The 14,617-nt window shown below is 40.9% G+C and overlaps 1 protein-coding gene across 1 annotated transcript in view; it reads right to left on the reverse strand.

The window, feature by feature from the left end:
• Positions 1-14,617, reverse strand: part of dok6 (docking protein 6) — a 62,324-nt gene that overhangs the window by 18,151 nt on the left and 29,556 nt on the right. The window contains exons 3-4 of the mRNA XM_085418607.1: positions 7,666-7,773; positions 1,816-1,930 (exon numbers count right to left, since the gene is read on the reverse strand). Coding sequence (XP_085274733.1) covers positions 1,816-1,930; positions 7,666-7,773 — 223 coding nt within the window. The remainder of the gene's footprint in view (positions 1-1,815; positions 1,931-7,665; positions 7,774-14,617) is intronic.

The raw sequence follows: 14,617 nt of genomic DNA on the forward strand, positions 1-14,617 counted from the left end.
ATGTTTCTGTGTTTGCTTACGAAAAAATCCTCATGCACTCGTGTAAAATGCGAGAGAACATTGGCGTGTCTTCCTGGCGTATTTGCCGCCATTGCAAGACAACCTGTTTGTCAGCTCAGCTCTGACAAGCATTGTCAATGGGACAGATCTACATTACTCTGCAGGGTGAAGGAAAGGTCTGCTGCTGCCTGGAGCGCTTCATTCACACATACAAAAAAGCGAAACTTTGGAGCCACACATTTACAGGCAGCACCAGCAGCTCTGAATTTGAGCTCTTTCCTCATGCCTCCCCAGATTCAGCTTTTCTCATTCAGTTGCCATGGCCTTCTTGGCCTCTAAACTCCCACACTTTTTAAGGCCAGCGAGTGGAAAATCAGCTAAGCAAACAGTTCATCAGCACAGAAGCAACCTCGCAACTCCATGTGCCATGCATGAAGAGATGTTGCGGGAGGATGTCTCAGTGTGGAGGTGTGCTGTGGAAAAGGATGGATGTGCTGGCAAGATGAAGCTGGAGTGACAGTATATGTGAGAATCAAATCAAAAGACAGTCGAGCTTTCTTTGTATTTCCTGTTTCGGGAGAAGGTGCCGTTATCCAGACAAATGCAAAATGTATATCCACTTGTATACGTGCTGTCAGGCCCCATTCGGCTGTGGAATTTAAAGAGTTGGCACACTTGACAGGATTCTCATCTCTTCAGGTCATGCTCATCTCTCCTTATGTGCATATTTGTCAGATGCACCCAAAGCTGTCAGGAATTTTAAATGATTTTTCCTTTGTTCCATCCCGTGTTTCCTCAACAGCACACCAAACAACACGGTACTGCTTAGATGGAGGCATAAAATGGTTATTTTTAAAAAACTAAAATATCAAGAGAGCTTCATGAGACCTAATTATCTGCTTTTTCTCTTTGCTTTTAAAAAACAGTGAACATCCAATTATTGGCACATTTGTATGAATGCCTTAAGAAATGACTGCACTTTAAAAATGCCAGTTTTTAAATCCATACACTCACTGTTGTTGCACTGTAGAAAATAGGCAGCATGCCAAATTTAAATCTGATACAACCTGAACCTCTTATTTACAGGATGCCACATTTTTGCTAATTTCCACAAATTTAACACTTGTGGATATCATGTGATGCAAGAGAAATGAAGGATATCAGATGTGGAAGGTTGATGGTCAAAAAAGGGGAAAAAGACACTCATACGGTGGTGTGAGAGGACTGATCTAGCAGAGGAGAGAGTTAAGATATGAGTTCACAACTCTCCATGTCATATGCGAATATTTCCAAATGCACACCTGCAAGAGTGGAGTTAAGATGTTAAGTAAGGTGCATCCACCTTACCTAACCCTCTGCTTTCAGCTTTGCACAAAAAACACATCCGTGTGCAGATCCAGAGCCTTCTTTGCTGTCTATCCACGTATTAGAAACAATCTGTATTGTTACAGTCTATAATTGAGTTGAAACACGCCGCAAATTATGCCCGATATCAGTTTTCATACCTGCACTATGAAAATCAATATTTCGGAACAGATCCTCCCACTTCTTAATATAGCGGCAAATGAGCATCACTTGGCTAAACTCCAGTTCTCCGCTGCCTCCCTCATCTCACTCATTCTATTTGTCTTTCTCCTTCAACCTCTCACTTCTCACTCTCCTTCCACTTCTCGTCAAACTTTTCAAAAAAACCACGCCGCCAGTCCTCACCTTACACCTACCGGCGTATTTATAAGAAATGACACTTGAAATTGGCGCTGTCCTTGCTCCGAAGTGGCTAGAGAAAAAAAAAAAAATAGTAATTTTGATTTTTACCTGATTCGCAGGCGAATGTCTTGGACGTGTCGTCACAGAAGATGATCGCCACAGCATGCTTTTTTGTCTCCCGTGGCATCCGGGTAATGTTCTTGATGTTATGGAGCTCAGTGATCTAAAAAGAGAGTGTGGCAGGAGGATATTGCCTTGAATGAACACAGCTACCAGCAGCAGCTGCAGCAGCATGGTTTAATTGCAGCCTTGCACAGCTTTGCTGAAATTGCAATAGCAGTTAGAGGCTTAGCATTAAAGGGGTGAATTAAAACAAAACAAAACAAAAAAGGGCGATGGGGGTGATCTTAAGGGATACATAAACAGAAGTAGTTATTCGGCTGATTACAAAAAGTATCTTAAAACAGAAAGAAATCACACGCAGTGTCAGCTTCCTGCATCATAAAGCCTGCTGCAGCGTGATGTGTAAAATGTAAGTATGTTATTTATTTTAAAGGCTCCCCTATGAATAAACATGACCCGGTGCTCTTTCGGTATACACAGCACATCTATTGTTCATCTCCTCAAAGCTGCCCTTCCAGTCAATAGACAGGAGCGCGATCATAAGCATCTAAATCACTTTACCAGGAGATTGATTGAGCAAATGAAAAAAAGAGAAGATTACATTTAATTAAATATAAACCGCATTTACAGGCCATTTTGTTCAACAGTCTTCTCTGTGTTCACTCTGCCTAGTAGATAAGACCCATTACATTAGTGTAGTCCATTGTGTGCTAACTGTGGGCAGTTTGCCAGACTGTTGGGAATGAATTAGCTGGGCTCCCTGTATAGTACAGCTTGACTGTTAAAAGTTAAGGGACCAGACCTTAGACACACACAGGATATGTGGACTTGAGATTTCTGTTTGATAATATTAGATTTAATGCATTTGCCCCGAAATATTGAACTTCAACTGGAAATACAACAGATGAAGAAGTAAATCAGAGGCTACAATACTGAAAGATAAGAAGTACTTTGTTTTTTGTCCCGTTTGTTTATTTTTCTTATCCCCTCTCAAAGATGGTATCTAAATATTTCATATGAGATACGGTATGAATTTGTCCTCGGGCAGGCAATTCATAACTGACACAAAGTAAGCGTCAACGCTGGGAATTTCTAAGCAGTGAATGTCACCAGCCTCTCATCTCTTTCTTTCCCTGTTTGTGTTTAGTGTGTAACTGCGCATGTTTTAGTCTTTATCTGTGTGATGCGTGTGTGAAATGAGAGATTTGGGTGCATTCCCAGCCTGAGGTGCTTTAGTCCAAGCATAGTGAATCATTTCTGATGAGACCTATTTCCTCTCCCATTCTTTCCTCTTCATCTTTATTCATGTTTAGCTTTCATGCATAGCAGACATGAGGTGGAAGAGAAATCTCATGTTTGGAAAACTGGAACCCAAGTCATACTAGTGGCTCAGTGTAGTCTAACTTGTATGCTAAATAAAAGGTACCATCTTCTCTAAGTAGATTAGCCTACTAGCATGCTCATGTTTGCTAATTAGCATGAAACGTAAAGAGCGGCTGAGGTTAAAGAGAATGCAATTAGGTTTGCAGGTATTTTGAAGTTGAACTGTGAACTAAATTTAACAGAATTCCATCTAACAGCGGTCGACATGGGGTTAAAAGCTAGTTTTACAAGTGCCAGTGTTAGAGTAGAACAGCTGTTCTCCATCAAGTGGCTTCGTCTTCTAGCGGCTAACGATCTCTCCTGTTAAATCACAGTAAAGTACTGTTTATTGGTTTTCCAGCATGGAACTGTAATTTTACAGTGTTTCTGCTATAATCTAAAGCAGCAGTTTCCTATTGTGAAAATAATAAACAATAAAGTAACCAATGTTGGCTGGTTGAATATATTACTGTTGGCTCTCTTTCTGCAGTGTCCAAAGTGAGATTATTAATGTAAACTGTGTTGCAGTTGTACATTGCTCTAAAAAATTAATTCTTATTCTAAACATGTACTTGATCTTCAAGTCCTCATCCACCTGAATATACAGTACTGTGCAAAACAGGGAAGACTGTTAGTCATTTGAGCCACCCCTCATTTCTTTATATTTTGCTAGAAAAATGAACAACTGATGCTGTGATTTATTGAAACATTTGCAGCAAAATAAAAATATAAGACAAAAATAAGAGTTTATGCAGGTCTAACAAGCTTGACAGTCAATATTTGTTATGACCACCTTTGATCAACACAGTCTGAAACATTATTGTGATTTCTTTAGGTAGTCTTCAGAAATACCTCCTTGGGCTTTGAGGTTCTGCCTCTGGGGAGCCCAATCCATGACAGATAGTGTTCCCTTGTGTGTTTAGGTCAGCTTTTCTCATTTTTTACTCATTGTCAAGGACCCTTCTACTGAGACCACTTCTGATGAGACCTTGGGTAATAGTATATGGATCAACTGAAGGTCGAGAGCATCTCTCAGGTCCTGCGTCAGATCTTTACTCTATTTTTTTGCGGTTTCTTAAGGACAAGATTTTCAGTTCATCTTCTGTCAATAGATTTTTAGATCTGCCACTTCTTTTGTTGTCCTCTTGTCCACTTTCCCTACATTTTAAAAGAAAAAACTGCATGCCATGCTGACAAATATGCTAGGTTTTTAGCTAATAGCTCTTTGGAAAACAACTTGATGGTGTAAACATACAATTTTATCCCTTTCATAGCATGCTATGTGTTGCATTTTTCATAGTTTAAGCTAAAAAAAAAAAACCACCTTCAGATACCTTGGAGAACTAGTGCTCAATACAAGAACGGCTGGCTCCTTGGAAGTAAAATATAAAGAAAGGATGTGTGGCCCAAGACATTTGACTACAAAAAGATCATCTTGTGGTATTTGCTCCCTTCCCCATTTGCTATGCACAGGAGCTGAGATTCAACAATTTGACATCCGCCCTGATAACGGATGATTAAGCAAATCTTGATTATGGAGTTTCATAGTGAGCTTAAACTTTACGCCCTACCCACACATGCTACAGGATTTTGTTCAGATGAGATCTGGTTCTGATTTAACAGACATAAAATATGAATTTAGTCATACGGCTTTTGTATAAAAGTGCAACATAGTTTGTACAATAATTTTTGCTATTTTGACCAAATTGGAGGAACAACCAGCTGCACTAGTGAGGCTCAGTCTGCTCAGCTCTCCCTGCTTTGCTGGTTAGTTCCACATCCATGTGTACAAATTAGGCATTTAGCTACAGCTCCATCATTTCATGTTAACTGCTCCTGTCAGGACCTCAGGAGAGCTCAGGAAATGTAGCACAAAGGAGAACAACTTTTCAGAGAGCTAAAAATATTCAGGGACTTTTTACTGCGTGGACCAGTGCTCCTCAGACAGCAAAAACTGCACAGGGAGAGGGAGACGAGTGGGAGAGAGAAGAGGGAATGGAGAAAGAAAGGGAAAAAAAGCCAATCTCCTTTGTGTTGATTGTGTAAATCAGCCACCAGTGCAGCCTATTTCCCCCCAAAGCACTGCAGCGTTGAATGAAGCCCTCAGACGGGACCTTTCTTGATCTTTGTGGCGATGCATTACCAGGCGCACTGGTGCATGTGTGCACTCATCGCTCACTCCAGCACTGGGTGTATGAGATCCCTCTGGGAGGGGAGTTACAGCCACACAGGATGCCCCATGTGACAGCATGATGCAGTAGGCATAGAGATGTTTCATTCACAATACATGGCTGATACTGTAGCAGCAAAGCGAGCTAAGGAAATGGATCAAAACACCTACCTAGCTTGTATACAAGCTTTCTCAGACAGGAATGTGGAAAAAAATGTTAAATTCTACCAAAAATGAAAAATCTCACAGCTGACTCACAATCACAAGTAGTAAAGAGTAATAAATCTTCTCTCAAACATATTGCCTTATGAGAAACTGATGTCACAGTCCCCTATTATCTGCAGTTATCTCCCCTCATTATGATAAAACATAGTTCACAGTGCTACTCCTTTAACATCGTCTCCACTCACCATGATAATGAGCCATAATTGGAGTATTTCAAAAGGGCTTAAGAAGCAGGGAGTGAGATATTATACTCTGGATTATTACTTTCTGAAGGGAGGAAAAAGGCCCCAAAGGACAAGATAAAGTTACAAACTGTGTCTTAATAGATCCTTAACTTCATCATCTGAGGCCAATGGACAGAACTTAATACATCAAGATGAAAACAAGGCACAGTTGTGCACAACCATATTCCATAATCTTTTTATTCAGTGTAAAAAGCACCTTGTGAGTAATATACTCTTAAAAGATAAGCAGCAGATACTTTTCTTAGAAGTCGTGCTGGAAATTGAAAAAAATATACATATATCTTGAAAATCAGTTCACATGAGACTTTTACCAGAACATTTGTTTCTGTAGTTTGAAGAGGACAGGAGGATTTTAAGAGGACAGTTCCTGACATCTCATTTTTACTGGGGGACCACTTCCATCAGATTTTATCAGCTGAAGCAAATTAATTCCACCAATTGGCCAACCTGCAAAATGAAACTCGGCTGCCGTCTTGTAATTGTGCTCTGCATGTCAATGTCATCAGCATTTAGACAGTACCTTAGGCTGCTACATGAGGAGTCACACAGCAGGTTTAATCTTCTTTTGGGATTCAAGAGGACAAAGATCGGACAAACTTTTAGTTTCAAGGTCCTCTAATGACCTTAAATACCCACTGGGTGTTGCATATATGGTTTTCTATAGAGGCTACAGTTTCATCGACTTCAGTAGAGTCAAATACAAAGTGATGTCTAATGATTACATTAGACGAAAGGTCAGGGTGTTACTAAATCATCACGAATCATACTCTGGAGATTATGAATATTGATTCCTAATTTCACGGTAATGCGGTCACTACATGCTGCATTATCATGATCGACCAATGAACTGAGTGACATTGGCATCCTTAAACCTCACCACCCACAATGAGAATTTTCTCTCCAACACTGGGAATACCACAGCGTGGTACTGGTCCAGCACACAAAAAGTCAGCACTGTGTAAATAAATACAATGTAATATGTTACGTTGTTCAGAGTGACTATTGAGTACTTGTTTTGTTCATAATGTGTCATACAATAGAACAGAAAAGAACACACTCATGGCCACATGCCACTTTGTTAGCGTGGAAGTGAGTGGAGGCCCAAAATTAGCTAAAGTGAACCGTTGTGTTTCCCAAACCACAAGCCGGCAGCCTCAAAGAGGAAAGGATCAAAGCAGTAATGAGAAAGATTATGGAGATAAACATATTGGAAAACAATGTATCTAAAATGTGCTACATGAATCTGTTGCACCTGGTTTTGTTCAGTAAAATCTGTCAGGTAAAGGTGGAATCAGCAAAAAATGTTATCAGCAGGTCAAACTTGGAGGAAAATCAGAAACCTAATTCTGTTGAGAAAACTGCAATCGGTGCGTCTCTACAAAAATTATTTAATGATGTTTTAAACATCTTCAGATTTAAAGAAAATCCTTTTTAAGCCACAGATAAGGCCACAGATTTTCATATGAAAAAGTAATCCTAATCCCCACAGCTAAGAAGATGGATTATTTATTTCCTCTTTTAATCAGAAATGTTAAAATTCCCTGATCAATTTTAACATATTATTTTAAATATTTTGAACTCCTTGTCTTAACCTAAGACATTACACTGGGCTGGGAATATGAGGTTGTCATTTCATAGGGTGATGGACAGATTAATCAAGAAGTAACTGATAGATGATCACAACTCGTATTAGTCACAGCCATAGGATCAAAATCACAATCAATTATGTTGATCTAGTACTCAATAATCATTTTATCTACTAAAGAAGACATCAAGACAAACAGTTAATAAAAAAGGAATGATGTTAGTGATGTTTTTGAGTCATTTGTTTACCTTGTGGAAGCTCCTGAAGTAGGCTGCCTTCTCATCTGGGTACTTCTCTAACCGCCGGGGTCCTTTACTCGAGGCTTTCTTGAACACCAGCCAACACCTCCGGAAGATCTGACAACAGACAACAAATATTATGGTAACCGCAGATATAAAACTACACCATCATATGAAAGTCAGACCAGAATAAAATCAACTAGATAGAAAAATGAGCAAGATGAGCTATCATCCTGGAATCAAAACATACTGTTAATGCCAATAAAAAAAATCCCAAAACCAGCAAAACGTCCAAGCAAAGTGAATAAATATATTAGTGAAGCTGTGGATATTATATAAGGAAAAATAGATTGACCTCAGGGCTCATTCATCAAATTTAAAATTGGAAAGCGCTGACAAAAAAATCAATAACACTGATCCTTACACTGATTGCTGAATACTTAACCACTATGAATTCTGGGAAATGTTATTTTATTTGAGAATGAAAGGATCAAAATGAGGTCAAACACCTCAACACAGTAGCACTTGTGGTATGAAGAACAACTTTAACCTGTGACCTTCGCTGGGGTCACTCCGAGTGAAAGGACCACACAGGTTGCTAGCAGTTTTTCCACTGCGTAAATTAAGATTTCACTTGGATCAGTGGCAACTCCAGTAAGTGCATGCCTTGGATTTGTAATGTTGATATTTTATGGGTACAGAGGACATTCAGACATTGGACCTGCTACATTTAAGGATCTGTTATTCTCAATCCTCAAGCAAATTACCGATGAGATGCAGCATTGGGAAACATCTAATTAGCTTCATGTTGATGGTAAGATTATCTGCATTCCTCTGAAGAACAATATTTTAAATGCCCCTGAGCACTTTTTATGTCATAGCAATAAACATTCATGACGATCTATTGAAAAATATATGAAAAATATAATCCTGTAAAAATATATCTTCTTATTACTTGTTAAATAAGGGTATTCAACTTTCTGCATCAGATAAAGATGCTGAAATGTAGAGTAACAATAGTAGTATCTATCTAAAGTCATGCCAGACTACAGCAGCAAAACTGCGAGGTGTGCTGAGTTAAGCTAAAAGGCTGTTTATGAAATGAGTAGGAGGAATTTGTGAGTTGTTCTTCGAAAGGTTACATAATCTCACTGTAAACACTCCAAACCTGCTGCGCTGGGATTACGAAGGTGTGGTTTGGATCAGATTTATGACCGCCGGCAGAAAACAACATCCATCCAGCTGTCGTCAGATTCAGATTAAAATGTTGCTAAATCCTGTTGGGCGCACAGTTTGGTGACATAACCTTTTCACAGCAGAGCAGAGAGCAGATGGGGATAAAAGCAGATAAAAACTGTTAAATAACCAAGATAATTACTCATGGGGGGGAAATAATGGGAAAAGGTAATAATTTAAGAAATGAGTGTCCTGATGCCTAAGCTGTCAAAGGTGCTGTGCGGATAAATATGTGAGGGAAATGAAAATCAAATTAAAATGTTTTGGTGGAATCGAAAATCCTTTTTGAAATCCAAGATTCTGAATATTTTCATCCAATTATGAATAGATTTTCTCTGTGGTGCTCTGCTGTGCTTATTTATTTATTATCAATAAGCCAAATATGGCCTAAAACTACCAGCGCTAAAGCTTTACTTTAGATTTTGTGCCTACACAAACACATATTGTTGCAGAACTTGAAATAAACAATAATGTATTCGACACACTTCAAACTCAACAAATAACTTGTGTTCCTTAGAGTTTGCAAACTGCTGTTTAAGCATTGCAATTTTATAACTTAGTTTAAACTTGGTGTAATGTGATTGCAATTGCAGATAACTTTGGGCCAATATTCTCATGCAGAGACATGTACTGTGGCCCTCTCTGGTGTAGGAGATGACTGTGCATTATAGTGATTACTGGGGGTGGAGGGGGCTGAAAAGCAACAGTCATTATCTATGGAAGCTGGGACCTGGGATCTGACTACTAACCTTATATTTTCTCACTCCAAGAGGCTCTAAAAGTGTTTAACTATGATTTAAAAGTCTCATTTTGAGTTGGTTCCAATAATGGAAAGACTAGAGTTGTAGTAGTTCATCAGCTGTCATCAATAAGATAGTGAAGAAAGAAAGTCTTGGGTAAATAACTGTGTTTGAGGGAAAACAAAATAACTTAAAATGTATATATCGTCCTGATATTTCCTTGCTTTACTTGATGGGGTTTTTTTTTAATTATTTTTATATATTTTTTTGTTTAAACGTGCATCCACACTACAGGCCATTTGCTTGGTGTTTATTCCTTGAAGCTAGCTGCTGGTTGCAACTAGATTGTCCAACTACATAGTGTATAGGTAACCCTCTATGTCACCGGTGGCCAACTCCAGGCCTCGAGAGCCGGCGTCCTGCAGGTTTTAGATGCGTCTAAAACACAGCTGGTAAATGTCTAAATTACCTGCTCAACATGTCCTGAAGTTCTCCAGAGGCCTGGTAATGAACTAATCATTTGTTTCAGGTATGTTGACCCAGGGTGTTATCTAAAACCTGCAGGACTACAGCCCTTGAGGCCTGGAGTGCCCCACCCCTGAATTACGTAGATTGTCCAACTAGATAGTGCATAGGTAACCCTCTCGGGCAGGGGTGACCAACTCCAGGCCTCGAGAGCCGGTGTTCTGGGAATCTATCCTCCCTCACAAACCATCCTACCCGTTGTTTCTGCACATACGCTGTGCATGCGCGTAACACAAACCCCAAATTTACATCATTTTTTTAACCCATTGTGAATATTTCTTATGGTTAGGGTTTGGATTAGTCAAAAGTCAAATTATAATACAGGTAGGACAATTTGCAAGAGTAGGACGGTTTCTCGGAACACCAGCATCCTGCAGGTTTTAGATGCGTCCTTGATCCATCACAGCTGATTTAAATGCCTAAATTACCTCCTCAACATGTCTTGAAGTTCTCCAGAGGCCTGATTCAGGTGTGTTACGTGGCCTACCACTTTATGACTGAGTTGCTATCATTCCCAGTCACCTCCACTTTGTTATAATACCACTAACAGCTGACTGTGGAATATTTAGTAGAGAGAACATTTCACGACTGAACTTGTTGCAATCATGGAACCACACTGGAATTCACAGAGGTCCTCAGAGCGACCCAGTCTTTCACAAATGTTTGTAGAAGCAGTCTGCATGCCTAGGTCTTTGACTTTATACGGATGATCTGATATAGTCGTGTTGGTGTTGTTCCTGGAACAACATAGTAAATGTTGTTGCAGGATCAACATTGCAAGTGACCAATCACATTGTTGTGACGTTATTCTTTGGTGCGCCAAGCCATTCGTGCATTTATGAAATTCCAATGTTGCAAGGACAATATCAATTCTGCTTAGCGTTTATTAAAGGGTTAGGGTCCGTTGATCGGCGGACAGAGGCGGTTTCACGCAGCTTAAGTAGTTTTTTGTTTTACGGCGGTTTTTCCCAAAGTCGCAAAAGTATGACGTCACAACATTCTGATCTATATATATATATATACTAGAGATGGACCGATCCGATATTACGTATCGGTATCGGTCCGATACTGACCTAAATTACTGGATCGGATATCGGAGAAAAATAAAAAAGGTAATCCGATCCATTAAATATCACGAAAGCACCTCACAAAACTTGCAACACGCCGTAACTCACCTCAGAACGTTAGCACGTCGGAGCAGTATGCATCACGTGATAGAGCGGCTGTGGCATGCGGACCTGTGGTGGTCTGGATAGCATTTGGAGCTTCGCTAGCAACCCGGCATTTCATCTCCGACAAAGTTATCCCCGAGAGAAGTAAAGCAAGTGTGTAAGTCCATCTCTGAATGTTTGTAAAGCATTCCCACGTTAAGCTTAACGAGCGACTGCCTCTCGCTCTCCGGCTGCTACTTCAATCGTGAAACTGCTAATGATCAGCTGATCGGCTTTTCTGTCACGAGTCTCTCTTGTTTGTTTTTGGTCCACTTTGCGCCAGAAAGAGCAAACCAGCGGCTGAACAACAGCAGCACGTTTAAGCTTGATAAGCTGTTGTTACAATTTATTTAATATTACTTTCTACACCAGGATCTTTTTCTATGTAGCTGACGGCTGGTAACTGTGCAGGGGCGGATCTAGCAAAGTTTACCCAGGGGGGCCGATAGGGCATTAACTGGGAAAAGGGGGCACAAAGACATACTTTTCTTTCTTATTCTCATTTAAAATGTCTAGCTTTTAATAAATAATTATTTGACACCCAAAGTTTTAATTTGATGTAAAATGAATAGAAGTCAATTACTGTATATAGTAACTATTAAGTCTAATATATATACCCTAGTAAGCTATAGTACTTTTTCCTTTGGGAAGGTACCATCTGTGCAGTCTGCAATTTTGTTGAAGAAAGATGTTGAATCTATTTAATATTTCTTGAAAAATAATTGATTTCTGTGCATTTTTTTTCACACTGCATCAAATTAAGGTTGATTACGTCGATTAAGCATCATGAGGTGGCGCGTGAGGGGTGGTTCCCTATTTTTTATTTATTTATTTTTGTTGTTGCTGGGAGTTGGAACCCTATTAGTTAGGTTGCTTAATATTTACGCTAAGTACTCTTTAAAATACCAGAATAGGGAGGATGGTGTAGGTCTAAGTTTATTAGATTGATCAGTATTGCTGAACTATGAAATATTTTTTTTGTATACAGGTATAACAGAATAGCTTTAGTGTAGTTGTTGTTTTAAACTTGAGTATGAACTTGCAGACTTGCAAAATGCAGCAAGATATTTTAAAAAACAGTTTTGTTGATTAAAAAAAACACTATATCGGATTCATATCGGTATCGGCAGATATCCAAATTTATGATATCGGTATCGGACATAAAAAAGTGGTATCGTGCCATCTCTAATATATATATATACACATACATATATATATATATATATATATATATATATATATATATATATATATATATATATATATATATATATATATATATATATACACAAAACAAAAAACACCCAGCACGCCCCTGCGGGCGGTTTATCCTTCAAGCTCGGGTCCTCTACCAGAGGCCTGGGAGCTTGAGGGTCCTGCGCAGTATCTTAGCTGTTCCCAGGACTGCGCTCTTCTGGACAGAGATCTCCGATGTTGTTCCTGGGATCTGCTGGAGCCACTCGCCTAGCTTGGGAGTCACCGCACCTAGTGCTCCGATTACCACGGGGACCACCGTTACCTTCACCCTCCACATCCTCTCGAGCTCTTCTCTGAGCCCTTGGTATTTCTCCAGCTTCTCGTGTTCCTTCTTCCTGATATTGCTGTCATTCGGAACCGCTACATCGATCACTACGGCCATCTTCTTCTGTTTGTCTACCACCACTATGTCCGGTTGGTTAGCCACCACCATTTTGTCCGTCTGTATCTGGAAGTCCCACAGGATCTTAGCTCGGTCATTCTCCACCACCCTTGGGGGCATCTCCCATTTTGACCTCGGGACTTCCAGGTTATACTCGGCACAGATGTTCCTGTACACTATGCCGGCCACTTGGTTATGGCGTTCCATGTATGCCTTGCCTGCTAGCATCTTGCACCCTGCTGTTATGTGCTGGATTGTCTCTGGGGCATCTTTACACAGCCTGCACCTGGGGTCTTGCCTGGTGTGATAGACCCCAGCCTCTATGGATCTTGTGCTCAGAGCTTGTTCTTGTGCTGCCATGATTAGTGCCTCTGTGCTGTCTTTCAGTCCAGCTTTGTCCAGCCACTGGTAGGATTTCTGGATATCAGCCACCTCCTCTATCTGCCGGTGGTACATACCGTGCAGGGGCCTGTCCTTCCATGATGGTTCCTCGTCTCCCTCCTCTTTCTTGGGTTTCTGCTGCCTGAGGTATTCACTGAGCACTCGGTCAGTTGGGGCCATCTTCCTAATGTATTCTTGGATGTTCGTTGTCTCATCCTGGACTGTGGTGCTGACACTCACCAGTCCCCGGCCCCCTTCCTTCCGCTTAGCGTACAGCCTCAGGGTGCTGGATTTGGGGTGAAACCCTCCATGCATGGTAAGGAGCTTTCTTGTCTTTATGTCAGTGGCTTCTATCTCCTCCTTTGGCCAGCCTATTACCCCAGCAGGGTACCTGATCACGGACAGGGCGTACGTGTTGATGGCCCGGATCTTGTTCTTACCATTCAGCTGACTCCTCAGGACTTGCCTGACCCTCTGCAGGTACTTGGTGGTTGCAGCTTTTCTAGCGGCCTCTTCATGGTTCCCATTCGCCTGTGGGATCCCCAAGTACTTGTAACTGTCCTCTATGTCTGCAATGTTGCCTTCTGGTAGTTCAATCCCCTCAGTTCTGACTACCTTCCCTCTCTTTGTTACCATCCGACTACACTTCTCCAGTCCGAACGACATTCCAATGTCATTGCTGTATAGCCTGGTAGTGTGGATCAGTGAATCGATGTCTCGTTCACTCTTGGCATACAGCTTGATGTCATCCATGTACAGGAGGTGGCTGACAACTGCTCCGTTCCGTAGTCGGTATCCGTAGCCAGTCTTGTTAATGATCTCACTGAGGGGGTTCAGGCCTATGCAGAACAGCAGTGGGGACAGAGCATCTCCTTGGTAGATCCCGCACTTGATGGTGACTTGTGCTATGGGCTTGGAGTTGGCCTCTAGTGTTGTACGCCACATCCCCATTGAGTTCCTGATGAAGGCTCTTAGGGTCCCATTGATCTTGTACAATTCTAGGCATTCCAGTATCCAGCTGTGGGGCATTGAGTCATAGGCCTTCTTGTAATCAATCCAGGCAGTGCACAGGTTGGTCAGTCTGGTCTTGCAGTCTCGGCTGATTGTTCTGTCTACCAGTAGCTGGTGTTTTGCGCCTCTGGTATTCTTGCCAATTCCTTTCTGTGTCCCGCTCATGTATTGACCCATGTGCCTGTTCATCTTAGCCGATATGATGCCTGACAGGAGCT

This window comes from Rhamphochromis longiceps, linkage group LG9 (assembly GCF_057381845.1).
Source record: "Rhamphochromis longiceps isolate RC_006_pf linkage group LG9, R_longiceps_female_GT1.1, whole genome shotgun sequence".
Lineage (NCBI taxonomy): Eukaryota > Metazoa > Chordata > Actinopteri > Cichliformes > Cichlidae > Rhamphochromis > Rhamphochromis longiceps.